The sequence below is a fragment of the Akebia trifoliata genome, chromosome 13 (assembly GCF_017979445.1).
Source record: "Akebia trifoliata isolate Shusen 1 chromosome 13, ASM1797944v1, whole genome shotgun sequence".
Taxonomy (NCBI): domain Eukaryota; kingdom Viridiplantae; phylum Streptophyta; class Magnoliopsida; order Ranunculales; family Lardizabalaceae; genus Akebia; species Akebia trifoliata.
Window position 1 is genome coordinate 9,136,608 of NC_141387.1, and position 27,292 is coordinate 9,163,899.

The 27,292-nt window shown below is 33.3% G+C and overlaps 3 protein-coding genes across 3 annotated transcripts; all 3 read right to left on the reverse strand.

Moving 5' to 3' along the window:
• Positions 1-1,777: 1,777 nt before the first annotated feature.
• On the reverse strand, positions 1,778-6,359 carry LOC147387735 (U-box domain-containing protein 45-like). Its single transcript, XM_086421216.1, has 2 exons — positions 5,899-6,359; positions 1,778-2,837 (listed from the first exon to the last, which is right to left on the reverse strand). Exons 1-2 carry the CDS (start codon positions 6,327-6,329, stop codon positions 1,979-1,981), a joined length of 1,290 nt encoding a protein of 429 aa, XP_086277342.1. The 5' UTR covers positions 6,330-6,359; the 3' UTR covers positions 1,778-1,978.
• A 5,935-nt stretch (positions 6,360-12,294) lies between these two features.
• On the reverse strand, positions 12,295-21,219 carry LOC147387736 (Adaptin ear-binding coat-associated protein 1 NECAP-1). Its single transcript, XM_086420075.1, has 8 exons — positions 20,863-21,219; positions 17,974-18,005; positions 15,538-15,638; positions 14,595-14,667; positions 14,302-14,333; positions 13,629-13,719; positions 13,363-13,474; positions 12,295-12,796 (listed from the first exon to the last, which is right to left on the reverse strand). The coding sequence occupies exons 1-8, from the start codon at positions 20,974-20,976 to the stop codon at positions 12,485-12,487; spliced, it is 867 nt and encodes a 288-aa protein (XP_086276201.1). The 5' UTR covers positions 20,977-21,219; the 3' UTR covers positions 12,295-12,484.
• Positions 21,220-22,542: 1,323 nt separating this feature from the next.
• On the reverse strand, positions 22,543-26,305 carry RIP1 (cobalt ion binding protein). The gene is made up of 4 exons (XM_086420074.1): positions 25,866-26,305; positions 24,627-24,724; positions 24,428-24,493; positions 22,543-23,458 (listed from the first exon to the last, which is right to left on the reverse strand). The coding sequence occupies exons 1-4, from the start codon at positions 26,261-26,263 to the stop codon at positions 22,722-22,724; spliced, it is 1,299 nt and encodes a 432-aa protein (XP_086276200.1). The 5' UTR covers positions 26,264-26,305; the 3' UTR covers positions 22,543-22,721.
• Positions 26,306-27,292: the final 987 nt, after the last annotated feature.

A 27,292-nucleotide genomic window follows, 5' to 3' on the forward strand; every position in this document is an offset into this window, starting at 1 on the left:
AAAAATAAAAAAAATAAAAATCTTTGCACATTTCTATTTTAGGCCTAATGGCTGGAAGTACTATTCGTCATCAACAAAGAAGTGACGATTCTCGTGAAAAGTTTGGAAATTAAGAAAACAATACAACTGATAGTATTAGTAATCTTATTAATTTTGAAAATTTATTAGAATTGATACATTATGTTTTGTTCATGTAATCTTCATGAAAAATATCCACTTTAATTTGAATGAAATTGAACCACTTTTTCAATCATAATTCAAAGATAGAAATAAAAAGAGAACCAAAAGCCAAACTTTTTTTTGTTGTTGTTGGGTAATTGAAGTTCATGTATTAGAGGAAAGTTTCTTGCTTTTGTAGAGTGTTTGTGATGATTTTCATCAACATGTTTTTGTCTTAGTGAAGTTCATGTTTTATATTTCAAGTTTGGATTATTTTTATCCAATTGTTTATGGACCTTTGTTTATTAGGTAATTGAAGTTAATGCATTAAATGAAAGTTTCTTACTTTTGTGATGTGTTTGTGATGATTTCCATTAACATGTTCTTGTATGAGTTAAGTGCCAATGGGGCAAATGAGTTTGTCTCAAAATATGAATATTGTAGTTGTATATTATTTTTTGCTCCTCTTTTACTTATCTGAAGTGGATATTTATGCAAATTTTTATATGTTGTTGAATTGTTGTGTGTTTTATGTTTGTATTGGATTTGATAGTTTCAATTCACTAGAAAAAAAAAAATTTCATTTCAATTTATTTATTTTTGTTCTTCTCTAGTTGTTAGAATTTTTGAAAATTTCTCTTTAGAAATTTAAAAGATCTACCTTGACCCAAGCTCAAAATTTAAATTGTATTTTTATGAATTATGTTCAAATTAGAAGATCTAATAGAAAATAAATTATCAAGGCTCCTAAAAAATTTATGGAAAGGTGTTATCAATTGAGGCTGGCTTGCCCTACATAATGAACTTCAAGCTCAGAGAAATATACTTCTCAAGAACTTAAAACAACCAGACAAAAGACATTAGAGAAAAATACTTCCCCAAACGCACAAGCATGCACCCATGTACTTTATTTCCCTAGTAGTACAAATTTAATAAGAGTCACGATCCAGTACGGTGTCTCGCTCTTATAGCTAGGGATAAGAGTCTGACTTTGAAGCGGATAGGCCCCTTCAAAATTTTGGCAGAACCCTCTTCGTGACATAACATGTGGCCTCTTGTATTTATTTCACACCCTACTTTTTTATTAATATTTGGGATACTTCCTTGGAGACACAACGCGTAATCCAAAGAAGAAAGTTCTACCATTCCAAAGTTTTTCCCTAGGAGCAGTGTTTACCTAACACGTTTTGATTGGTGAAAAAACACATTGGGTTGCGTGCAAGGGTAAGTTAAGAGTCCAAACTGCTTTAAACACCAAACAAAAGCGTGCCACATAGACACCATTCCTATTATAAAGCAAATTCGAGTGAATACTTCCTATATATATATATATATATACACACCGATTTTGGCATGTAAATTTCGATTTTGTTGGGAAACAAATGGTTCTAGTACAACAATAATCATGAATATTGAATTTTATTAGAAATCGTTAATCATTGTGTATATACATACACCGATTTTGGAATGTAAATTTCGATTTTGTTATGAAACAAATGGTTCTAGTACAATAATAATCATGAATATTGAATTTTATTAGAAATCGTTAATCATTGTGTATCCACCGACTTCCTTATCCATAGCAATCCTAAAACAGCGCTTCTCTGAATTACCGTAATTAATTCAAAATCATATGTATTAAGGTGCGCTAGAATTTTTAATATACAAAATATTACGATGACGCATTCATTGTCATCACATCGATAACACATTTCTTATCGATACAAGATGTGGGAATAAATCACCATTTTCCCATCAAAATTTACAACCATTTAAACCACTACATAATAAATTTTCTTCTTAATTAAATTACAAGTCCTTAATAGGGGAAGCTCTTAGACCTAGAGCTAATTACCAAAGCCTTAATCTTAGAAGAATCTGATGAATCCCCTGCAGAATTTGCTCTCCTCGTAATTAATTCCATATTCTTATCTAGACTTTGCTTCACCATCATCTTAATGATTTTCTTTCCTTCGTTTATCTCCATTTCATTTACGGGCGAACCCATTGCCGCAATTCCTGTTTGTGGCCCCGAATGTGATCTTATCTTTATTTGCTTTTCATTTTTAAACCATTGGAGTAATTTCAACACTCTCTTACGAGCTAACGGACTCCCCAACAGAGCCACCTCAAGAAGAATTGGAACAATTCCTAATTGTTTCATCTTCTCTCTTTGTGCCGAGCTTTGATGTGCCAAAATCATCAAAATGTAGGCAGATAGTTCTTGACATTTGGGTTTTGCTTCCCATGTCATAATCTCTATTAAGATCTCCGGCATTGTTGGGTCATTTTCCATGGCCTTCTTTCCCATTACTGACACCACCAAATTCCCCAACGTTGCTAAAGCCTTCTCCGAAGTTTCTTTTTCGGACAATAATCTTAGCAAAATATGTACAACACCATTAGAAACCAAAGGGCCTACATTGTCCAACATAGCGGATAAGTTGTATAAAGCTCCAAGACAAGTTGTCTTCGATTCGATGCTCGCATTGGAATCAAGGATGCCAATGAGGAATGAGAGAATTTCCGATGGAACGATAGAGAGCTGGGTATTATTAGCTAGTGAAGAGAGAGATAGAAGTAGTAGTGCAAAATCATGTCTGATGGGCTCTTCTATTGTGTCAACATTTATGGGAAATTTTGAGAGGATTCCAGCTTCCACCATGAGAGCCTTGTTGCTGAAAAAAATTTAATAATAGTTCAAAGGATTTCAAATTTCAACTAATAATGTGGAATAATTAGAACTTTCTTATAATTTTTTTTTTTTTTCTGAAAGTTAACTTCTTCATAATTAGGTATAATCAATTATAGTTTTGTTAGACAAATAATGTGAATGTTGTGTGGGTAAAGTCTTTGGGATGATACCAGAGACTTGGGTTCAAATCTCGACAACATCGAGTTACTGAACTTATTTTAAAAAAAAGGCTTACCAATAAAAAAAAATAATAATGTGAACGTCAAATCTAGATCTAGCAATATGTACAATTAAAAACAATCAAGAAACACAAGATTTATGTAGCTTAGCTAAGCTTACATACACGATGAGTTTCTACTATTTGAGAATAATTACAACCATATCCTATATAATTGTTGGTTTTCCCAATCTGAAACCAGCTCATCCAAAATCCAAAATTTCATATTTTCCCTTATATCAAATACTCCAATTAGAATTTCTTTGAATCGGGATTCCATTCCTCGAAAATATGTCTTTGTGTCGCTATGACCCCATGGTGAGTATTTGATGAACAAAACCCATTGTGAACCTTAAGTCAAGGCATAACCCAACAAATTAGGTGTCTTTTTTGGGAGGAAAATAGAAGTCAATGGATTTATTAAAAAATAAAAATAACTTTTTTTTAGCGACTTAAGTTCAACAATAGGACTATCTATGGGCGGGTTCAGGCTGAGCTTTGTTTAGTCCTAACTCGGCCCTGCAGAGATGGGCTCTAATAAGACAGCATTATACCCCTACGGGTCTAAGAAGATTAAGCCCTAGCCTGACCCTAGCAGGCTCAGGTTTGATCACGGCCGGGTTTGCCCTAATAAAATGACTAGAATTTTAATGTTGTTAATGAAAAAAGTGTATTTTTCAAGTAATTTTTTTTTTTGGTTTTAGTGTTTGAAGATAATTCAATCAAATTCAAAATAAGGTGTTAATAACCTATCATTATTATAGATGAAATTCAAATGCAATTACACAATATATTTTTCTTCTATTAGAAAAATATTCATCTAATTAAAAATATTTTGATAAGATAGAATACAGGGCTGGGTAAGGCATTATTAAGACCTAGCCCAACCCATATTTGACTGATTGAAAATTATTGTGCCTGACCCTACCCTTGCGAGCTCAATATGAAGACCCAAACTCTTATTTTGTTAGGTGGGCCGTTAACGGGTCAGAGGGGTCAATTGACACCCCTAGTCAACAATTTTCAATGTTGAAGATTGTCCAAATCCCATGTGGAATCTGACCCACAACACCAAACCAAACCTCATGTTCTTTAATTATAATTTTATTAAAAGAACATGTCTTCTCTCTGCAGTTGCCTTAAAGAAGCATTTTAACTATGATTGTCTCAACTCTGTCTTTTGTTGGGAGAAAACATCTGAGAGAACCATGGAGTTGTTCTGTAGACACGGCGCACCTCATGGGCTTCCATATATAGAATAAGAAATAAGTTAACGGTGTTTTGGTCATTTCATGTATGATAAAATTTACCTACAATGATTCCAGTTCTCTCTACGTTAGTACCGACAGCCAACTAGCATATAAAGGCAATAGGCCAAGGGCAGGTACTAAGCTCATCATAAAAGATATTCTAATCTCTTGGTTATAAATCACCAATCAGGCTTTTTTTTTTGTTTTTTTGTTTTTGTTTTATTAATCATAATATGTTAGTGGGCTCACGTGTCAGCTAAATGAGACATGACTTTGGATGGCTATGTAGGTCACGGGAGCACAATTTCTTCATTCCTAGAGAATAATCTAAGGTTGTGTTTGATTGCATGGAGTGAATTATTTGAAAATTGGTTCTCCTCTATTTGATTTCACCTAAGAAAATATATAAAAGAGTATCTTATTAGCATATTTTTAAAGACTTGGGATCCAATACCTTGGGCTCCTAACCAAGCCGTATGTATATGTTCTCCAATCCAAATGTGCCACATAGGCACTTTTCTTACATATAGGAAAAGGACATTACATTGGGTCTCGACTCATTTTTAAAATTCAACTCATTCGATCTGAAGGTGACTTGGGTTCAAAATTTGACGATTTATAAATAATTTTCACATAATTATTATTATTTTCAAAATTTGTCTAGTCAACTTGGCAAATCAACTCGAAAATACATACAGTAAGGTTAGGGACTTGATCGAGTTATTCAATTATATATAATATTTTTATAGAGAACAAAAATTGATTATTTTATTTGTTTTAAAATATATATTTATAAATTTACTATTTTTTATTTGATTTGATCTAAGTCGATTCACGATTTTATTCAAGAGATTTACCAACTCTTGGGCAAGTTCAATAGAATCAACTTGGCAAATCATCGAGTCAACTTAAAAAATATACACTACCAAGTATTCAACTATATATAATACCAGAGTTTGCCTTCTCTTTGGGCGTAAAAGAAGAACAGAGTAAAGAGAGTATGGTGGGGTACTCTACTTTAGTTGTGCTAAAACATTTGTACCCCCACAAAACGGTAGTTGAAGTAGGATCACCGTTACGTTTTATTATATAAATTTTTGTAGAGAATAAAATTTAAATATATTTATTTATTTTTAAATATTTAAAATATTACTATCTAACTCGTTGGATCTGACTCAGTGGTTTTTATATTTCTTACCCAACTATGGATAATTTGGTAAGAAAAATAACTAGATAGGTCATTAAGGTTTAAAACCAAGGGTATTTTGGTCAATGAATCCTAAAGATAACTACCTCTTCAGCCTTCACGAGGGTGATACTGTTCCAAAAGTCAAAATTGCCCTCCTACGTATTTTCCGATCTCCAGAAAAGAAAAAAGAAAAAAAGAAAACTTCAGAGATCGTCGTCCCTAACAAAATCATAACGAACGCAGAGTGATTACTACGCACACAGAACAACAGAATTATCTAATGAACACTAAACTCAGATGCGCATTTTAGCATTACGGATCAAAACATACCAAATTAAACGCAAATTAAACAAAAAAAAAAGAAGATTAATTAAGGAATCAAACTTACGTGAAACTTCCATTAGTGAGCTCAATTAATGCTTGAACAGCTAATCTTCGATGATCCGAATTCTTCGAATCGAGCATCGAGACCAGAGAAGAAATAACACCAAGCGAAGCAAGAGTTCTCCTTACCTTCAGATCTTCACTCGCCAATCTCTTGATCTCCTTAGCTGCAATCTCCTTCTCTTCCAAGCTTCCAAAGTGAATCTGCTTTACAGATTTCTGCATCAAAAACAAATTTTCATCTCTTTGGTTCTTCATCTCTGTTTCTTCCTCAATGAATCTTTCTTTGTTGTGTTGATCTGACGGTCCGTAACACTTCCTGGAAGAAGACTTGATTTGTAAGAACCGTTGGATTTGGGAGAAGAAGCGGAGTTTTGTGGGATAAGAGAGGAACCAAGAAGAAGAATCTGACATTTTTGGAAACAGAGAGCACATGAAGAAGCAGAACTTCTGGTTTTAAAAATCATAAATAAAATGATTTAAAGGAGAGACTCTCAAGACGATCAGTCTTCGTCTTGATGTCCCACGTGGCATATTCCAAGGGCCCACTCAGCCTTAAAATAGTGGACCCATCCAATAGTAAACCTAACTTATGCATGGTTTTTAAACTCGGTATCTCGTCTCGTCTCGTTCAGCTCAGATACCGAGTTGACTCGAATGATAAGTCTCATCTCGTTCGACATTGAGATAATAGTTTTTAATCATTTAAAAAATCTGAAAAAATTCAGAAATGATTCATATTAAAAAATAAATCCAAAAAAATATAAAATTAAAAAAAGTCGATTTGGAGGTGAAAGAATAGAGGATTGAGGCATAACTCGTTTGTCTCGGTTAACTCGAATGAGATTTTGAAAATCTCGTCCGTGACGTCTTGTTTAACTAGTGAGTTAAACACTTTACTGTGTTATCTCGTCCGTATCGTTCGTATCGCCCGAGATGACTCGTTTATCTCACGATACACAGTCGTCTCATAATACTGTGAGTTGGTTTCGTTGGATTCTGATACCAAGTTAACTTGAATGATACGTCTCCGTTTCGGACGAATTTAAAAACCATGAACTTGTGGAAAATCTTGGAATCCAACGGATAGAAATTGCCCACCAGAAATGGGAGGTAGGTAATTGGATTGGTACTTACCATGGCCCATGGATTTTGTTGTTTATTACAAAAATGCCACAGACATATATTGGATGATATTCATAGTTTATATTTTTGCATGAAAGTTTGTTTTCTTTGGGGCCACAATTCTGAATAATATATGGTACTAGGGTGGATTTAGTGTGGGTAATATGACATGGATTTGATATAGAACAGCTGTAGTCGTGATACGATGTAAACATAATGATGTTATGTTGGCTAATAATTTTCTGACTTAAAAATTTTCATTCGATTTGTACTCAGCTGACATGGCAAGGACACAAAACTGTATCCCGAAAAAAAAAAAAGATTTATGGTTTTGTGCCCTTCCCACGTCAATCGTGTACAAACCAAGTGAAAATTTTCGAGTCATTAATGTTATATCATTTGGTCCACTATTTTCTTTTATTTTTGGCCGTCGATGAAATGGAGAGATTGTCAATGGGTTGGTAATAGTTCTCAAATCAAAATTGAAACTATCTAAAAGATTGTTCTTAAATGGTTCTAATTTTCGATCCCTATCGAGTTTTTATTAATTTTGGATCTCAATTGATTTTGTTCCAGGAAACTCAAATCTAATCGTTTCAATTAAAAAAAAGGATCCAAATTTGACAATTTCGATTCTGATTAAATGAGAACCCGATTCTGATTAAATGAGAACCCATTGATGCTCCTATCGACAAGTACTTGATGTGAGATGTGATCTTATAGTACAAGACCAATAAGAAAACAATCCAATATGAGATTCTTTCAATTATAGATCGTATTATATGGAATGGTATATTACTTTCATGATTTTAAACTCATTCAAAACCAAAACGACCCACAAGATAGTTAATGTGATCGTCTAATACATTTACTAGGCCAAGAACCCAAATGACTTGCCTGATAATCTGAAAATCTAAGTCTATTGGGTTTGATTTTCTTTTATATAAAATAAGCATTTTTTGGGTTAAATAATTTTCTATATATGTAAAATTATGATTTTGTAGTTGAGTATTTTTACTATTTATATAAATATAAACTTGTAAGGTTGCTCTAAGCATTATGACCATGGTTTTAAAACTCGTTTTGACATCTCGTCTTGTCCATAAACGAGACCGAGTCATTTAAGACAAGATATACAATTTATTTGAGTCGTCTTAAACTAGATATAAAAAAATTACTTTAGAATTAGAACAAACCATGTCTTTGAGACGACTTGTCAACTCGTCTCGTCGATGAATTATACAAGACAACTCAGACCAATAGTCTGCCTCAAACCATGATTATGAGATGTCCCTATATAATTATGCCCTGGAATGACACAGGGCATTTACTGTGATTCTCACAATTCTGACGTGGGATGCACACGTAACCATAGATGTGTTTCCTTGTGATACGAGTAAAAATCATCTACTGTTATGTATGCATCTCCACGTCAAAATTGTTAGAATCACAGTAAATCCTATGTCACAGCACGACTCATAATTATATTGTCAAATAAATATATTTGAGTACAAATTGGTGTGCTCTACATTGGGAAACATCCCTATTAATAATTCTTAGTGTTCCAAGTTTTTGACTATTTGGAGTCAACTTTTGAAAGAAAGAAGGCCTTGTTAGGCTGCCGGATTAGAGCCTAATATAGTTGGACTAGATGCACTAGTGGTGTGGGACATTGTCATGGAATGGTAGATAGGACTTTTCTGAAAGAAAAACTCTTTAAGTCAGCTAGCCGAATTCTTTTTGACATAAATAAACAAACTACTCACATTATCTACAAAATTTGATAATGTGGGTGCGACTTGAACATAATTGGCTTGGGACTGCGACAAGGACTAAGCCGTATAAGTTGAATATTATGGATCATAAACTTGAATCATGGAGTGCACCTACATCATCTGCCACTCCCATCAATTTGAATATTAGCTAGGGGAAATTACTTAAAGGACCCTCGCGGTAGGGTTTCTTTCTAAATAGTTCCTATGTTTCGCGTGGTTGCTTAATTGGACATTTAATAATTTTTTTTTCTTTCTAAATGGTCTCTTGTACTATCAAGGTAAAAAAATTTATTGTCGAATTTTTTTATTTAATGTCGAGTTCAAAAATTTTACTGTCACTGTCGAGTTTACCATTTCATATTTACTGTTGAATTCAATGCTTTTTAATTATTGTTGAGTTCACCACTTATATTAAATAAAAAGTGGTGAACTTGACACTTGTAAAACCCACCTATTTTCAAGTTTTGAGTTTTTCTTACTAAAATACATGGAAAGATCGACTAAAAACTTGAGATAACGACTTGTTTAGATGATTTCAACCCAAAAGAGCCATTCTTGATTGGTTTTCATCTAAAAACTATAAAATAAAATATTAAAAAAAAAAAGTGAAAAAACCCTTAAAATTGACTTCTTCTTTTTTCTTAAATCCTTTGTGATCGAATGGAGTCTCCAAAACTTAATTGAGATGTCAAAAATCCAATTTTTGGATGAAACTGATGAGTTCGAACGGTTAGGGCATACAATCGTGAGAAATACGGGGAGATGAGATCCAAGGACCATTTAAAAAGAAAAAATTTACTAAATATCCTATTAAGCAATTGCTGTAAACTTAGGGACTTTTTAGACAGATGCCCTTTTGCGAGGGTTCTTTAAGTAATTTTCCCTATTATGTATAATGCTTTTCGAAAAAATTATTTATTTCACTAAATCCCCCCAATTTTATGGTTGGCAACTAATTAAGTTGTTGGTCAAGATCCAGGGACAATCATTTTGTTTTATAAGGTTAAGAGTTTTGAAATGGGCTGATTTTTTGCGAAGATGATCTAGATTGTGTGGAGATCATCCCCATAAAAAATCAGTCCATTTTAAAACTTTCACCCTATCAAAACAAATTTACAAGTTGAAGAATTATTAACCGTCCAATTTTACCATTAAATTATAAATAACTTTTGATGGGGTTACAAATTTTGGAATGGGCTGATTTCTTGTGAAGATGATCTTTTTACCCATTCCAAAATTTTTAACTAATATAAGATGATGGATTTTCAACTGGATTGTCAAATAAGGATTGTTACCTGATCCGAACCCTTAATCTATAGTAGACAAATTTCAGATAAACGCCCCAAATTTTATGCATGACCATCTTTTTCTTTCATTTTTTTTTCGTTGAGATCTACAATTATTACTATACATTGTGATGATTTGTAATGACAAATGACATATTCCTCATTTTAAAGAGTTAATCTTTCATGGTGAAATCCAATGTCTTGTTCTCCAAAAATACAAGTTATCTAAAGAAAATTCAAGACACCTTGCATTTTATTTTATTATTATTTTTTTAAGAATATTTGATGTTTAAAATTAGGGAAAATTACTTAAAGGACCCTCACGGAAGGATTTAAATAGTCCATAAGTTTTGTGTGTTAATGGTCCCTCGTTATTGTCAAGTTCACCACATTTTTATTTACTGTTGATTTCATCACTTTTTATTTATTGTCGAACCCGGTGCTTTTTATTTATTGTTGAGTTTACCACTTTTTAAATAAAAAGTGGTGAACTTGTCACAGGTAAAACCCACCCATTTTCAAGTTTAGTTTTTTTTCGACTAAAACATATGAAAAGATTGACTAAAAACTTGAGCTCACGGCTTGTTTAGATGATTTCAATCCAAAAGAATCATTCTTGATCGATTTTCATCCAAAAATTGATTTTAAAAAAAATGAAAAAGAACCTAACTTTTTTACATAGATCTTCAAAATGTTTGAAAAAGGAATTGATTCTTCAAAGAAATGCCAAAAATCCAATTTTTTTTATGAAAACGATGAATTTGAACGGATAGAGCATTCAATCAGGAGAAATGTGGGAGATGGGGTCCAAGGACTTTTTAGAAAGAAAAAAAGTTTACTAAATGAATTATTAAGAAAAAAAATCACTCCACTGGGCCCTTTAAGTAATTTTCCCAACAATAAAGTGAAGAAGAAGAAACTACCTAGACATTTTTACTACTCTAGTGAAAAATAGCGATTTCGCAATTTTTTCACTGCACCTTTTCAAAAGCGATGAATTCACTACTTTACGAAAGAGGTAAAGTCAACATTTTATTCATTTAGAGCGATGAAAATGTTCAAAACCCTGCCTAACAACGCCAATTCTATCACTTTCTTTACTTTTATGTCCGCGAATGATTTAAAGCTCTAATTTGCAAAATCCTATTTAAGTTTTCCAACCAAAATCAATTCTTTCAAAATCTCAAATTTTCATTTTTACCCTTACCAAAAACATCCTTGTTGGCCAAAAATTAGAGATCATTTATTCGGAAAATGTAATTTTCCTTTGTTTTCAATCATTTTTCGATCGATAATTGTTTTTTTACTTAATTGTTGTCTCACTATTTTGCTTTGCCATCAATCCTCAATTTCATCAATATGTGCTCATGTGAATTGGATGTCAAGACTTAGCCCCTTTATTGCAAAGTGCCCTTGTATGACTCAACCTTTCTTCCCACAAAAGTTCAAGCCAACCTAATCTCAATGTGTCCTAAAGAGTTGCCCAAATTCACAAAGACAATTACACACGCACTAACATTAGACCTCGAATTACTAACTCAAGTATAGTTCTTAAATCGTCCAAGAAATGAACGAGACAGATAAACAAGGCATCTCAACTGTACAAAATCTCGTGAACAAACAAGATGACCCAGACAATATTTTGAAAATTACAGATGAATTAGTAAAACTCATCCGAGTCAACCATGTTTTTGTTTATTTTAATCAAAATATTATTATTTTTAAAATTTTAATATTTATTATCCAAGTAAAATATGATTATCTTATTAAACATTTCTAATCTAATCTTATTTTCTAAAAAAAATTGTAAATGTTTTCATATAAATATTTATGAATAAATAATAATAAACCGAGTTAAAGGGTTTATAAGTAAATAGTTGGCAATACAGCCATCTCAAGTGATTGGCATATTTTCACATCCCCCGCTCTGGCTTAATATGCAGGGCTGTGAGGACCCAATAACCTACAAATAAATTTGTGATCTCTAGATCACTTGCCACAAAGTTTTAAGATCATCTAGGATTAATACAAACGGCTAGGATTATCTCATTAGGACATTTTTCGTCCTAAGAAATACTGTTCAACAGGGAGATATCAAACGGTTGATCCACGACGCTAAGAAATACCTCTCCTTCCTTACCATGAATGTTGATACAGAGTATTGAATGATAAAGATAGATTATGGTAATCTCACTATTACTCAGCTCCAGAAAGTTCTATAATAAATGACATTGGCATTTTTGAATTGGTACATTTGGTTGTTAATGGCATTTTTTTACACAATTTTTTTTGTATCTCAGGTAGATAGTGAAATGTAGTATTCAACTGAACCCAGTCTAACTCAACCAAAACCCATACACACTCGGAGTACTAATTTTAAAACAAGTAAGGTTCATAAACAAAACTAACCTGCCGCTTGAAAATCCCCGAAGTCATCATCTAGGATTTCCTCTGGGCTCGTATGTTCAGTAGAAGGTGATTCTTTTGATTGATGTTCTTTTGTGGAAGGCAAGGTCTCAGCATTAGTAGTTGCTTCGAGACTGAAATTAGAAGGTGACTTCTCAGGAGACCTCAGAACAGGACTAACAGGTGAGAGTGGTCCAGGTGGTGGTGGCTTAAGACAAATTGTGGGCAATTTCTGGCTTGCCTTCTCATCCAATGAGAGATTATTGAGACCCTTCTCGAAAAATGAAGACTTTTCATTGCGGCCTCCTTTCTGTTAACACAAAGAAGGATGGGTTAGCAATAAAAACCTTGAACGCAGTACTTAAGGGGCGTTTGGTTCAGATTGTAGAACATGATTCTCGATTTTGATCCAAAATCAGATTATAGAAACAGATTTTCAGAATCCAAAATCTTGTTTGACTAACAAAGTTTCTGAAAATTGATCATGTGGAAAAACAATTACCCAATTACACATCCTGAGATTGAAAATGAGAGAATGTTTGTCCCAGAGATTAAAGATAATGGACTTTTGAGAGAAAAAAATAATCGAAGATTTTTGGAAAGAGATTGAAAAAGAGGGCATTGAGTCATTTTCTATTAGTTTTCAAGTGAATTATTAGTTTAAGGGGCATGTTAAGATTACCCAAAGACTTATGATGGTTTGTTATTTTCATAAAAATAAAAAATAAAACTATCATTATTATCATTAAATAATTCATGTAAAATAATATTGCTTATCAAAATATTTTTTACTAAAGTCTCATTCTGTTAGCTCACTCAGAGACCAAATGGGAATGAGATTTTTAAACTATGATATAAGGTTGCAAAAGACCTTACATTCTTGATTTGGAGGACGAGGGTTTCCCCTTCTTTTAGACTGTAATCTACTGAGGAAGATGTCTGGTATTGCTGCTCCATCTCTTCAGCAGTCTTCTTTTTGTTCAGATATCTTGCAAACCATTGAAAGAAAAGATTTTAGAAGAGATTGTGACGTCGAGTAGGTAGTTTTTCTCACTCACAAATGCCCAGATTTCTAGTATGTTAACCAGAAAAGAGGAGACAAAAAGGAGGGATAAAGAAAAGACAAACTAATGGTAGTATACTTCATATGATCATGAAGAGCGGCTTGAAAGTCGTAAGCTTGTGGCCTTTCTCGAAACCCGATACCAATGAAGGCATGCCGAAGACGACCATCTGCAAAGGTTCCATGTTGATTTTTATTATATCAGTCAAAAGTCTTCGATGTTATGAGCATCACAGTTTCATAAAGAATTAGATCAATGAAAAAAGACAGAAAATAGCTAAGGAAGAGAATAATAGTGGTCTCCTGGTATGAATTATACCAATGCAACTACTTCGAAACTCAAAAAGGCCTATGATAAACCTTCCAAATGACCTAATTCAAGAATACGGTCCAAAATTCGACCTATGATTGTTAGCATGTTACCCTCTAGAAACTTCCATCTGGATTTTCAGGATTTTCTTACAGAATACTTCAGAAATGTTGATTTTAATAGTATTTACTTAAAAAAATGATTCCTTGGCACTATGTCACAAGGCTCATCATAAAACATCGCCTTAGGATAGGTAAGAATGATCAGACTGGATCACAGCAGATACAAATGAAACCATGATTCTCAAAACAGAACCTATAGACATGTTCATAGGATGTGTTGTACAAATTATAAGGTCTTACTGAGGTTAAATTGAAGTATGGATAAGATTGTGCAGTGAAAATTAAATGTTGCCATGAAACTAGAGGGATTTGAAACTCACCAATGTTCTCTTCTACCCGAAGAACAAAGTATCTGGATAGGAAATGAATAAAAAATCAGACACCCCATACAATTACAATATCCATAATTCAAAGATAAAGGCCAGTAAACAAAAATGAAGCTAAAGAAAAAAGAGTTGCAAGCAGCAAACTCAAACCCACAGAATTATATTTTACACAGCAAGATATGACTCCATGACCCACACACAGTTGTAATCTGCCAAAACCCTTGAAATCATTTAAGAAAATCATATCGATAAAAATGGACATCAGTTTCAGTAACAATTGGACCAACCTGCTGCTGTCGATTACAGACTCCACTGGATGTGGCTCACCATTTCTCAGGAATGCCCTAGCATAAAGCTCTCCTGCTTTGAGAAACATAAGTTAATAGAAGCATAGTATTAAATTCCTACATATTTCCACGAAATATTTCCATTTCCACAAGGTCCGACATAAAATTTAACCGACAGTTTCTTTATGTATATATTTTGGTGGAAATCACTATTCATTTCACGAAATATTTCGATGAATAGTAAATTTTGACCGAAATAATCAAATGTTAGGTATAAAAATGTTATATTTCAGTGGAACATTTTGATGAATAATAAGCCTGGGCCAAAATATTCAAACTAGTTAGATAAATTAGTATATGTATATATATATATATGATACTGTGAGAATGTATTTTTTTATAGATTATAATAATGAGATAATGTATTACATGTAGATTGTTCATTTAAGTAAGTGGAACATATTAAAGTATTTGTAGTTATGTGATACTATTATTCTCATTCTAAGAAGCAAATTTTTTTTTATGCTTATTGTGGGTATCCCCCACCCTTCGGGTTGAGACTAATCCCACGGTCACATGCACCACCCTCTTGTAAAGTCCTACGAGCAACTGGATTTCCAAGAAGCATATAGTTGTTTTAGATATCTGACTCATAGATACTCATCCAAATGTTACTAATCTTCATTTCCATAATTCATATGGCTGCTTATTATAATTTGACGTTTAAGTGAAAACTTCCTCAGCATTTCTATCATTTCATAATATTTCCACCATTTCCCTAAAATTACATTGATTTCCACAATGGTCGAAATATTTACATTTCCAATATGACCGAAATAGACATCGAAATCAAAATTTAATACCTTGAATAGAAGCAATCCAAAAATATCAAGGATTACAATTCATTACTTTCTCAATTATAGTAACTAATAAATGGCCTCACCTGTGGTCTTATCTTCAAGCTTGATGATGCACTCCTCTCCCTTGCTAATAACTTTCAATGTCCCCTCCCATGTCCATTTGTTTACATCCCATTCATCGGCCCTAAGAATAAAATTCAGTGTTTAGAATCTTCATCTCCAAACAGCGTAAAATAAAATTCCTGTAGTAATAATTGCCACTACATTTGATTAAATCATGAATCTGTACACTTCTTTATGATAGATTTTAGGATGCAGAAAGATTGAATTGATTTAGGAGATGGAGATTCAAACATCAGAAGTAGAAAGATGGAACTAAAACAAGCGCAGATTCCATGGAAACTTCCTTCACTGGCGAGAAAAATATAACTGGCATACATTACCAGAAAAGGAAAAAAAATGAAAAAAGAAAAGAAGTTGCTTCAGAACATGAGCTATATATATAGGAGATACACAATCACAAGGTTGCCATTAGCAAGAATGTGGGTTCCAACAAGTATGCAACAATCACTTCAGTTCATTCACGGCATGATCAAGAAAGCAGTTCAACAATCAATTAGACCATATGGCACTGGCACGTGCCTCAAACAATACTAAATGGTAAGACCCAATGTTTATTGAAGATTGACAACTGCAGACATTTTTATTGGCGATATTTCAGATGATATATGGGGATAGATGGATCAGTTACTAGTATGTACAAATTATGACAGTATCTAACATTTTTTTTTCCCATCATGCACCCTATCTTTCTTGATGATTATTCAAGTTGGATCACTCTAGAAGCAAAAGGGATTGAAGCCCACAAGGTTAGACGCCCCAAAAAAATTCCTTGTGTAATTGTAGGCTAGGAAGAATCACCAAAGTTGCTTTACAATCTTGCTCTACCATAAGAGAACTTTCTATTACTTCCAAGTAAGAGTAAAACTTATCTTATGTGCACCTTTGAAGGAGATGCATGTTTTCCTAGGCCTCATTGCGCTTGCCAAGCTTTTTGGGTTTTTGCTTCAAGGCTACGTAAGACCCATAATATACAATAAGGGTATATGTGATACAATAATGGTATATGTGATTGCACAAGAAAACGGGATGGGAAAATGGTTATCCTGAGGCAGAGGAATTCATTTTCTCGATGACAATAAATTTGAGAAATTGATTTCATGAGAAAATGTTTTAAATGGCAGTCATAAAATGTAAGACTCTTTTAGGGTCCTTGCAAGTACTTCTAGGTCTCTTGAGTTTCTAAGGCTATGCTTTTAAAAGCTCGTAAAAGTTTATTTAATGAATCTGGTCTTCAACTTTATTAGAGAATTAAAGTAATTTTGGTTTGTTGAGAATTTTCTAGGTTGATTTTAAAGCACAACATAATTATAAGTGTTCTTGAGTAACCTCCAAGCAATTCTATGACATTCCTGTAAGAAAATTAATTATATAGAAATCAAATTTCTGCACAAGTCAATAACATTGAGTTTTAGTATGGGGACAACTGAAATTTGAAAGTTCAGAGGGTATAACTAATATAAAAATCTTCCTAATGTATGGCTAAAACAATCCCTATTTTAATAGAAAGATTATATTGCCACACCAACTTTTGCTAATGCCACCCCAATTCATATGTAAATCACTAAAGAATTAGCACACATGTTGGGGTGGCATTAGCAAAAGTTGGTGTGCAATAGAAGCCCTCTTTTAATATAGTTGTGCCCATGTGCTCATACTTTTAAAGTTTAATGTGACACCTGTGGACAACTTGACGGTTTGCACCTGGGCCACATACTTAGGTAACACATTTTATTCATGACACTATTGACTGGAAAATTTTACAAATGGTGTAGAAATACCTGAGTTGATTCTCTGATCATTTAACACAAGGAAGAGGGAAAATATAAGACTTTCATGTGCGGAAGAGGAAGGGAGAAGCTGTATATTCTTCTTTCCATTACAACCAAGTACTATGAAAACCTTGGCAAACATGGAAGAAGAGGTGGATTGAGAACTTGAATTTTCTCAGTAAATGACTAACTTTTTTTCATTTCTAGCAAGAAATACTTGGTGAATTATGTTAAAGAAAAATTTCTATTTAGGAAGCTTAGGGAGATCATTATCATTAAAGCCTTATGCCAAAGATTTGAGGTCAGCTGAAAGATGAGGAAGTTGTCACTCATTTGCATTTTTAAACCTTCTACCTTGTTTTTTTGAAGAGTAAAACTTTCCACAGCTTAACATTTACCACAAATTAAAAACCTTTTAGGAAAACCAGAATCATCTACAGAGTTATAGACTTGTAGTAAATATGGTTATCATTAATATATCATAGGCTTACTCATCTAAAGCTAGATAAGATATCAAAAATATAAATATAAAACGAAAATATGATAAAGCATCAACCATGTCAAACATAAGAGACTAAACAAGTACCATAAAATGTGACAAGTAATAGAGATGAGTAGAAAAATAACCTGTAAGAAGCTGCACTTTTCCTTGGGGGTATCTGTAGAACCAAACAAATTATCTTGACATCACCCAAAAATTCAATGGCATCCATATCAAGAAATAAAAAGTAAAGTAGATATGATGATCTGAGCTTGACTGATAGAATTGACTGGCAAATATATTACACTATGCTTAAAGCATTTGGTAGGCAATATAGTGTACCGGATAATTTAAAGTGACCAGAAATAACGCTAGGGGTCTAACATTACATATCACATTAAACAAGGCAAAATCATTTCTTAGCATATTGCATATGCAATGAGTATAATACTTCAATTCATTGAAAAGCCTCAGAAAAAACATCAAGAAGTAGCCTAAAAATACACAGTTAAATTGGCTCTCCTCCAAGCAAAGGAATTCAACTAGCTTTTGATAACTCTCCTCATAAGTTATGAAGGATTGATGATAAAAAAACGAATGGTTATGTATTTCTAGGAAATAAAGCAAAATGTAGTTTCAAAGTCAGACAAGGAAGTGAGGTGTCAAACTAATGCCTTGTTCAGGTACAGATGTTACTTTCAAACATCAGTACCCAAGTTAAAAGCTTCTGATAGTTTATTGTGGTAATTAAAGCACAACAGGGTTCAAACGTTGCACTAGCAGACCAAGCTCATTAATATAGACCGTCATTTTTCTTGTGAATAAGTTTGCAACACACTAATACCTACATTAAGGAAGATGAGTGGCAGATTCATAAATGAAATTTCTGTTTGTTATCAGAAAATTGACAAGAAAAGATCACTACTAGAAAGCTTGAACTTTATGTTTCTTTGGTTGACTAACAATCCTATTAATTTAGTCATTTATATTTGTAAAAACAGGATGGGATGCCGAAAAGAAGATAAATTAGGGTAGTGAAAAAAGAATTGAAGAAGCTCGTTAGTGGAATATATGAATTTGTGTACCCCACCCCAAATAGTTGGGACAAGGCTTTGTTGCAGTAAGGATGATTGAGATTACTGTAGTCATGCATACCATACTACCTCTTCTTGGTAACTCCATTCAAATGTGTACAGTAGTTTTTTGTCTGTTTTTATCAAAACTATGAATCCATGACTCATACCTAATATTTAAAAATTAGATTTATGTACAACACACCTACCAAGAAAGAGTATTTTGTTTTGATTTGCACCGTAATCACATAAGAAATAGTGTACAGGTTACATTTAACAACCCTTTTTCCTCAAGATCTGTTGCAAGAAAGGGATAATGCGCAACTGCAAGTCGCCAATTATACCAGTTATGAACATGTAAACCAATTCGAGGAATTTCTCAAACAAGTATTCAATTTGCTTACCATTGAATTGGAACACCAGTATACAAATGGCTCCTCTATAGAGGAAGTTCATGTTTCCCTTATTGAACTAAGGGTGAATGATCGTACTTGAGGTTTCATAATAATGGAGTTAGTGAGGTCCCCTGTTTCATATTCCAGGAATGGAATAATCCAATAGAATTGGGTTGAGATGAATATAAGATGTGAATGGTTTGTTTACATTATGGAAGAAATTCATGTACATTTGATATTAGATATTGACTAGTTTTGTAATAATTGTCTATATATTGTCTTTCCTTTCCCATCCCATTGTAAATTTAAATGGAGATAGGCGACATAATTCACATGAATGTAGCAGGTCTTGTTTGGTCCTCTTTAATGGTAGTCTTTACATTTTCCCTTTAACTCGTAGTATGGGGAAAAAGTGGATTCTAGAGGAAATACCAATTTAATGTAGTATTGGAGTTGAGTATGAGAGTATCAATTGTTTCATAGATTGTTTTGCAAAATGTTTATAATAAAATATTTCCATTTCAAAACCATACTGGAATCCAATAAAGTAATGAAAATATAACAGTAATATATGAATTATATCTTTTCAATCAAACAGATATTTCAATGATTTTATATTCATATTCTGAAAGGAGCATGCAATGCAGGAGCTTATTATTAATGTTTTTATATTTTACCTTTTTTGGTGCAATCTATTTGAGGAGTTCAAGGGTGTCTTTTTCAAAGACTTTCTTTTCAAATGGGATTTAGTTTGTGAGTCTGAGGGCTAACTTATTGTACATGTGTTGCGATAGTTATCTCGACCATGTCTTCACCTTTGTTTTCTTGATAAAATGTTCATTTTATATTTTTCAAAAAAAATATATATATAATTTTTTTTTTAAAGTAAAACAGATACACATGATATGAAAATTTTCTAACCTAATTCTGCCCAAATATTTTGTTCCAGTGAACTCTTATAAGAATTATATACTTTTCACAGATCAAATAAATCATGGCCGATTCCTCGGAAAAAAATTGTAGGCAATTCTTCCACAATGGAATATGATAAGTAAGATTTCAAGTAAGTATTTATTTGTTTCGAGAAACAAATAGATCAATTCTAGTTCTTGCTTTTTATACTGATAATTTTCCAATTGAGATGGGTGGATCCATGGATCAATAAGTCTATATAGATATTGTTCATGGAGTGTAAAACCTTATTCTCCAAATCTCAGTAACAAAGCATGAAATCTATACCAAAGGGAACATTTTCGTTTAGAATTAACCCAAACAATCGAAATCACATTATGTTGGATCCGCAATTCTCCTTTTTTTCCTTCTAATTTTAAAATATTTATTTAATTAAACTAATTCTTAAAATAACAAAAACCAGTAATCATCAATTATTTCCAACTATTATCTTATTCAAATGAGATAAAAATCAAAAGTCAACTCATAATCTCTAAACCCTAAATCCTAAATCGTAAATCCTCAATCAATGAATTATTGGAGGTAAACTCATGATCTCCCAAACCTTAATAAATCAAAGATCGACAAACAAGAATTAAGTCGAAGAGAATTTTACCATATAAACGTAGCACTCAGAGACTTGAAAGAGCACCAATTCTACTGCATCATGTTCTTCTTGTACTTCTTCTTTGCCGCCATGATCGTCCAATTTGCTTGATTTCTCCTCCATGATCGAGACCAGAGAGATTACATTCAGACAAAAATGGTCAATTTTCTTCCCTAGATTTCTTGATTAGGGATCTATATGGAATTTAATCAATTTTGCAGGGGTACTGTGGTAAATTAACAAGGGGGATGGAGGACTGTGGAGTTTCTTTCTGATAGAGACGAACAGACGAGAAATTTCTGTCACTCGAAGTAGAAATTCTGAAAGTCAAACATTACCTAACAAATGCATCAGAGCCGTTGATATAAACAAGAATCAATTTGACAGTATTGATCATGGAAATTTTATGTGATTTTCGGTTTTTGGCCCACACGAAAAATGAATTATTAATTCAACGGCCTGGATGGAGCCAACATGACTTGTAAAAATAAATCTATAGAGATGCGGTTGCTTGGTTTCAAAGAATAGAACAGTCTCAAATCTAAGATTCAAGATATCTTTCGCCATAGTTCATGGGGGCGGCTATTGACACCCACTTTTTTTTTTCTCTCCACACCATCTTATATACATTAAATGCCTATAATGTGTAAGTACTTAAATACCTTTTTTTTGGGTTTTAGCATATTGAACCCTATCAAAGTTTAAATACCTTTTTTTTTGGGTTTTAGCATATATGAAAGTTCAATCGAATCCCACGTAACCATAACCAAATGATTTGCACTTTAATCATTAAAATATGATTTTTAACACTATTTGGTATAATAAATATTTTGATAGATGAACGTGAGTTTTTATCATATTTTGTTCTTGAAATTGTTTTCGATCATTTTGCAAACAAATCATTTAAAAAATCAATTTTATCTTTTCATTATTTGCATCAGATATTTTTTTTCTTCAAAATTCACAGTACGTTCGCCAAGTCAGGATTGAACGCATTAACAATATGTAAAGAACTGTTCGGCATGTACATACCATATTATACCATATTTGTTCGATATATTTCTATCGAATTTATCATTCTTCGATATATTTCCACTTCACACTTTTTTCACAGATGGAAAATGACTTTCCATGCAATCAAACAAACCTTATTCATATGGAACTCTACGATGTATATATTAATTGACCTCCGTTGAACCTAATTAAAATATAGAAAGTTAGGAAAAAGAATAAAAATCTTAAACTTCGACTGGAATGATCATCCAATGTTTGATTATTCCGCAAGTATAAATAGTCGTTGACATTGTTTCACACATTAGTGTGGACGAATCATAAGGTGTTTGCCTTGCATCTATACATCATCTATGTTAGCAATGTGTGAAATGATGTCAATTTCAATGTTACTGCAGCGTTTTCCAATGGAAAAAAAGGAAAATCTGGTATGGACCTCTCAACAAACACTAAAAGTCTGAAAGAATGGGGAATATAAAAACAATGAACTCAAAATTCCACAACCTACTAATAATAAAACTAAGATGAAATAAAAAAACTGAAACACAACAAAGTGATACCACAAAGAAAAAATATAACCACCAACTTAGCGAGTAATGATTCATGATTCATTATGCGAAGGAACTCAGTCCTCGGTGGTGAAGTGAACCGGACCCACAGCAGATGAGCAGTCCAATGTAGCCAAGGAAAAGAAAAGCCGGAAGATTAAATACAACTAAACTTCAACAATGAAAAAGTGTTCAAAGAAAGTAAATAGTAACTGGAACCATTATGCCAAGATTTGACATAAAACAAAACACTGGATATCCAATACTACTATATAACAGTCTACATTTAATTAGTTCACTCCCAAATATCTAATCTTGGTTTGGCATTGGTGGCATATCTCTACTTGGCATGTCTCTTACTGCCTGGTATGAGTTTCCATTTGGCATGCCACCCATGTCCCTGTTAGGAGTGTAGCTGTTTTGGTAATCCCTGTTTGGCATCGCACCAGGCCCTTGCCTGTTCTGGTAAGGCATACCTCCGCTGTTCTGTGCATCTCTGTATTGAAAATCTCTGTTTGGCATGTTCCCCGCATTGGGTGGATAGTTGGAATATCCAGAATTTGGGCCAGCATCTCTATTGGGCATGCCTCCCATATTGGGGCCACTATTCTGCATATTAGCATTTGGTGGCGGCTTACCTCCCATATTTGGTGTAGGGTTGTGCATATTTGGATTTGGTGGCATACCTCCCATGTTCGGCATAGGATTCTGCATATTTGTGTTTGGTGGCATACCTCCCATATTTGGTGTAGGGTTGTGCATATTTGGATTTGGTGGCATACCTCCCATATTTCTGTTTGGTGGCATACCCCCCATATTAGGTGGAGTGTTGGGAGTACCTTGATTAGGCATTGGAGGCATGTCTCTGGGTTGGAAATCTCGGTTCTGCATATTTTCTCTACGCCTCTCAAAGTTCCTTGAGCGATCAAAGTTGCGAGGTCTGTCATTGCGCCTAGATCTCTCATTTGCACGTGCATTGTTCCTAACCCATTCCTCGTGGTACTTGGGATCATAAGGAACAGCTTGCCCATTGATAAAGGGTTCCCCTGTCAATTGGAACATACAAAATGAGAGGGGGAAAAAAAAAGGAAGAGTTAGCAGAAACAATCTTAATCTTGACAGGGAGTTTAGACAAGAAAAAGTGTGGTAAAGCGTTAACAACCAATACATTTTATTGAACATCCAACAACAACATAATCACCAGAAAGAGATTTAAAAAATATATATTAAAAAAAAAAAACTGTTATGACTTCTGGAAGGATGGGCAAATATATGAAATTCACATCCAAAGAATTTAGCCCTTGACATAATGCCTGGTGGAAGATGATTTTGTTCCATTTTGGCTTCTGAAAATAGAACTTCATTTCAGAATGGATATAAAGACAGAAATTCTCACTCGGATGTTTTAATTTTGATCTTCAACTTGAATTGTTTAATCCAACAAGCGTGTCTGTGTGGAGGTGGGCACTTAGAAATACACGAGATTAATGGATTATTAGTTGAATCATTAATTTGCAAGTTAACCTAGTATGCACAATGCAAACCCTAAGCCACGCTAAGGGCAAAGTGTTTTGTGTTTAAATGCTAAATGATAAAAAAATTACCAACAGCTATCACATGTACAACCCAATATCAGGATAGTGAAACCAAGTAATAATTAAAACCACCGTAGAACCATATTGATGGATGGAAAACATACAAACTTTAGATGATACAGACGGGAAATAATACACCTATCTTATTCTCTAACTAAGCAGAAGACACCATGGAATCAGTTATATAGAGGAATTGCAAATCAAATGAAGAGTTGGGGTAGACTCATCAAACCATGAGTACACATCTATCTAACACATGGACCAAGTTCAAACACATGCACAGATTTTCTTATAAATATATGAGATTAAATGCATGCACATAAAGTTTACAGTTTCAAGGAATGGACGCATACTGCATGATTTCCTTCAAAAAATAGAAATTGGGAAAAAAGAAAGCATGAAGGATCAACCAATTCCTACCTCCATAATCTTTATTTTTAACATCCAAGTAAGAATCAGGAAGGACCCAGCGTACTCTTGGCAATTCTGCATAATTTTCAGGGACATAAGCAGATTATACACAAAGAAATAAAATAAACTAAAAGCCCATTTTTTCAATGGCAGGGTACTACAGCTTATTTATTCAAACCAAAATTAAGAGCATATAAGGTGAATGCACCTTTGATCTTGTATGAAACTTCTTCTGACACGATGCATCCAAAAGCAAAGTAGTGTCTAGTTGACACCGAGTAAATGGATTTCCTTGCTTCCTCCTCACTGCAAAAAAGTACCAACATATAATAAAAATCCAAAGAAGAATAGAAAGAATACTTACAAACTCATGGTTTTCGTTAAGAAAGAAAAGCAGGCTAAACTTTGTTACCCGGATACTTCAGAATGTGTATGTTACCCTTACGTAAGGTAAATGCTAAAAAGGCATTTTCAATATTATAAGATACAAAATGAAAGATTAATAAAATTTAATGGAAATAAAAATAAGCACTGCAGTGTCACACAACTAAAAAAAACATCTAATACTGATAATAAGCTTCATTTTGAGATATCGCTTCTTCTAATTACTACGAAACTTTGATTGCTTTATTCAACCATTTCAAACTTCAATAAGAACTGTTCTTTCAAAGTATTTATCAAACTAAGGGAACTGCTTCAACAAACCCATTGCCCACTTTTCTTACAAGTTCAAAAAATAATTAGCTATCCATTTGAAATACATAAATAATTACTAGCTGTATCCAAGGCATATAATGTACAAAATACATGAAAACTTTCTCATCTAATAGAATCACCATCATCATAAAAGCCTTATCCCAAAGATTTGGGGTCTGCTAAACAAATCTTGTTCCACCATTCGATTCTTACTAGAGCAACACCTCACATTATTAAAAGCTTGTTCAAATCCATTTTCACCGTCTCAACCCACTTTCTTTTGGGTCTTCTTCTCTCTCCTTCAAAACCATTCACATTGCATATCTTCTAACTGGGGCTGCAATCGACCTTCATTTACATGCCCAAACCATCTTAATCTACTTTAGAGCTATTTCTAAATTTTCAAATGCGTTCATTTCTAGTTATCTTTCATAAGCTTTCAACTCCTCCAGCTCAAAATCATCACCTTGGCAACGCTCAATCCATTAACATCATACTTCTTGGCTTGCCCAAAATCTTATAATTTTTTTCTTTTATTTTGATTGAATAAATTGTTCAAATAACACTCCAAGAGCACATCTCCTTGAAACAACATTAAGGTGAATGTTTCCATTTTTTTCTCCTAAAATACATTAAAACATTTGTTATTAATTATTACCACTAAATGAATAATAAAATACACCATTTCTTCCTCAAAGAAAACATTCAGAAATCAAGGGAAAAGAAATAAAGAAAGAAATTAAACCCTAACCTTCCAACCACAGTTGCGAGGGTCTTGATATAACTATCAATAATTTCGTCTCTCGTAGGATCGCCTTCAGGTTTCTCCATGACTATAAGCCAATGTTCGAAATCGCACCCATCGAGCAGAATCGTCTCCTTAGGGGGACGATTGTTCCAGTTTGGTGATGGATCGTTCAACGAAGATGTAGTTGGACGAGTCGAGAAGCATCTGAGACCAACTGTTGATGGAAATCTACGGAACTCTGTGAGAGCAACAAGAGGTCGAAAGCGAAGGAGAGAAGAAGCAGAACGAGAAGAGAGAGTAAGGTGAGGAACAGAGATTGAAGTCGCCATGAAAGATCGAGAAAACATAGAGGTTAGAGCTGGTTTAGTGATTAGGGTTCGACCCAAGAAAGCGACCGCCATGACTTAGTTCCTGCAAAACCCTAGAGTCGAGAGAAATGAGAGCTTGTATCAAGAAGAGGAGGGTTTTATAAGGGAAATGATTGTGCTGTCCCTAGGATTTTAGAAAATGACACAAAATATCCTCACTGAGTCACTTCTTTATCCAAAATATCTCATCCACTATTTTAGAACTCGGCCGAGTTAGATTGGAAAGGAACCAAATGAGTTTCCCAAAGTACTGAATCGGTTGAGCCAATAGCCCAAATAACCTATTTGGTCAGAAATGCTGTATTTTTTATTTAAAAAATATATATTTTGTACATCCTTAAAATTTTTGACTTGTAAGAGATATCCATGACACCTATTCTCATTTTTTTAACATAGTAATTGTTTTATGAATAATGATTTTCTAATTAGAAAGTCTTCACTTTGCGATAGACTGACATGACATGTATCCCGAGAAAATAGATAAGTGGTTTTGTGTCCATGCCACGTCAACCAAGCATTGATCGAGTGAAGACTCTTTCTAGTTAGAATATCAATACTTTTGTTTTATTGATGCAATTCAGCAATCTTGTATTTTTCAGAGAGATTTTATTGATACATCATTTTTTATTAATAATAGTAAGAGAGTAAGATCATTTATAAGTTGAGCACAAGTCTTATATTTATTTAATGTGGGATTAAAGATTTATGAAAAATGTTGGAATGACATAGGGTATGTACTACAATTCTCACAAGTCTGATGTGAGATGTACACATAACCATAGATGTGTTTTCTTGTGATACAAGTAAAAATCATTTACTGTTATGTATGCATCTCCACGTTAGAATTGCGAGAATCATAGTAAATCCTGTGTCATCCCAGCACGACTCAAGATTTATAGAGTTAACTCTACAACTCTCAAGAGCAAACAAATCAAAAAATCTTTTACTTTTCAATTATCACAAATAAAGAAAATATACTTTTAACTAAGATTTCACCTAAAATTAAAAAATCCTACATCAATCACACTCAAGAGAAAAAAAAAAAAAGTTCTTAAGTTTAAA

Excerpts from the sequence above, each read along its gene's own strand:
- LOC147387735 (XM_086421216.1), bottom strand. The coding sequence starts at position 6,329 with ATGTGCTCTCTGTTTCCAAAAATGTCAGATTCTTCTTCTTGGTTCCTC. Across the intron at positions 2,838-5,898 it reads CTCACTAATGGAAGTTTCAC|CAACAAGGCTCTCATGGTGG; the intron begins GTAAGTTTGATT and ends AATTTTTTTCAG.
- LOC147387736 (XM_086420075.1), bottom strand. The coding sequence starts at position 20,976 with ATGGAGGAGAAATCAAGCAAATTGGACGATCATGGCGGCAAAGAAGAA. Across the intron at positions 15,639-17,973 it reads AAAAGTGCAGCTTCTTACAG|GGCCGATGAATGGGATGTAA; the intron begins GTTATTTTTCTA and ends TTTTATTCTTAG. Across the intron at positions 12,797-13,362 it reads TCGTCCTCCAAATCAAGAAT|AAAGGAGGCCGCAATGAAAA; the intron begins GTAAGGTCTTTT and ends TTGTGTTAACAG.
- RIP1 (XM_086420074.1), bottom strand. The coding sequence starts at position 26,263 with ATGGCGGTCGCTTTCTTGGGTCGAACCCTAATCACTAAACCAGCTCTA. Across the intron at positions 24,725-25,865 it reads CTCGCAACTGTGGTTGGAAG|TGAGGAGGAAGCAAGGAAAT; the intron begins GTTAGGGTTTAA and ends ACTTTTTTGCAG. Across the intron at positions 23,459-24,427 it reads TAAAAATAAAGATTATGGAG|GGGAACCCTTTATCAATGGG; the intron begins GTAGGAATTGGT and ends TCCAATTGACAG.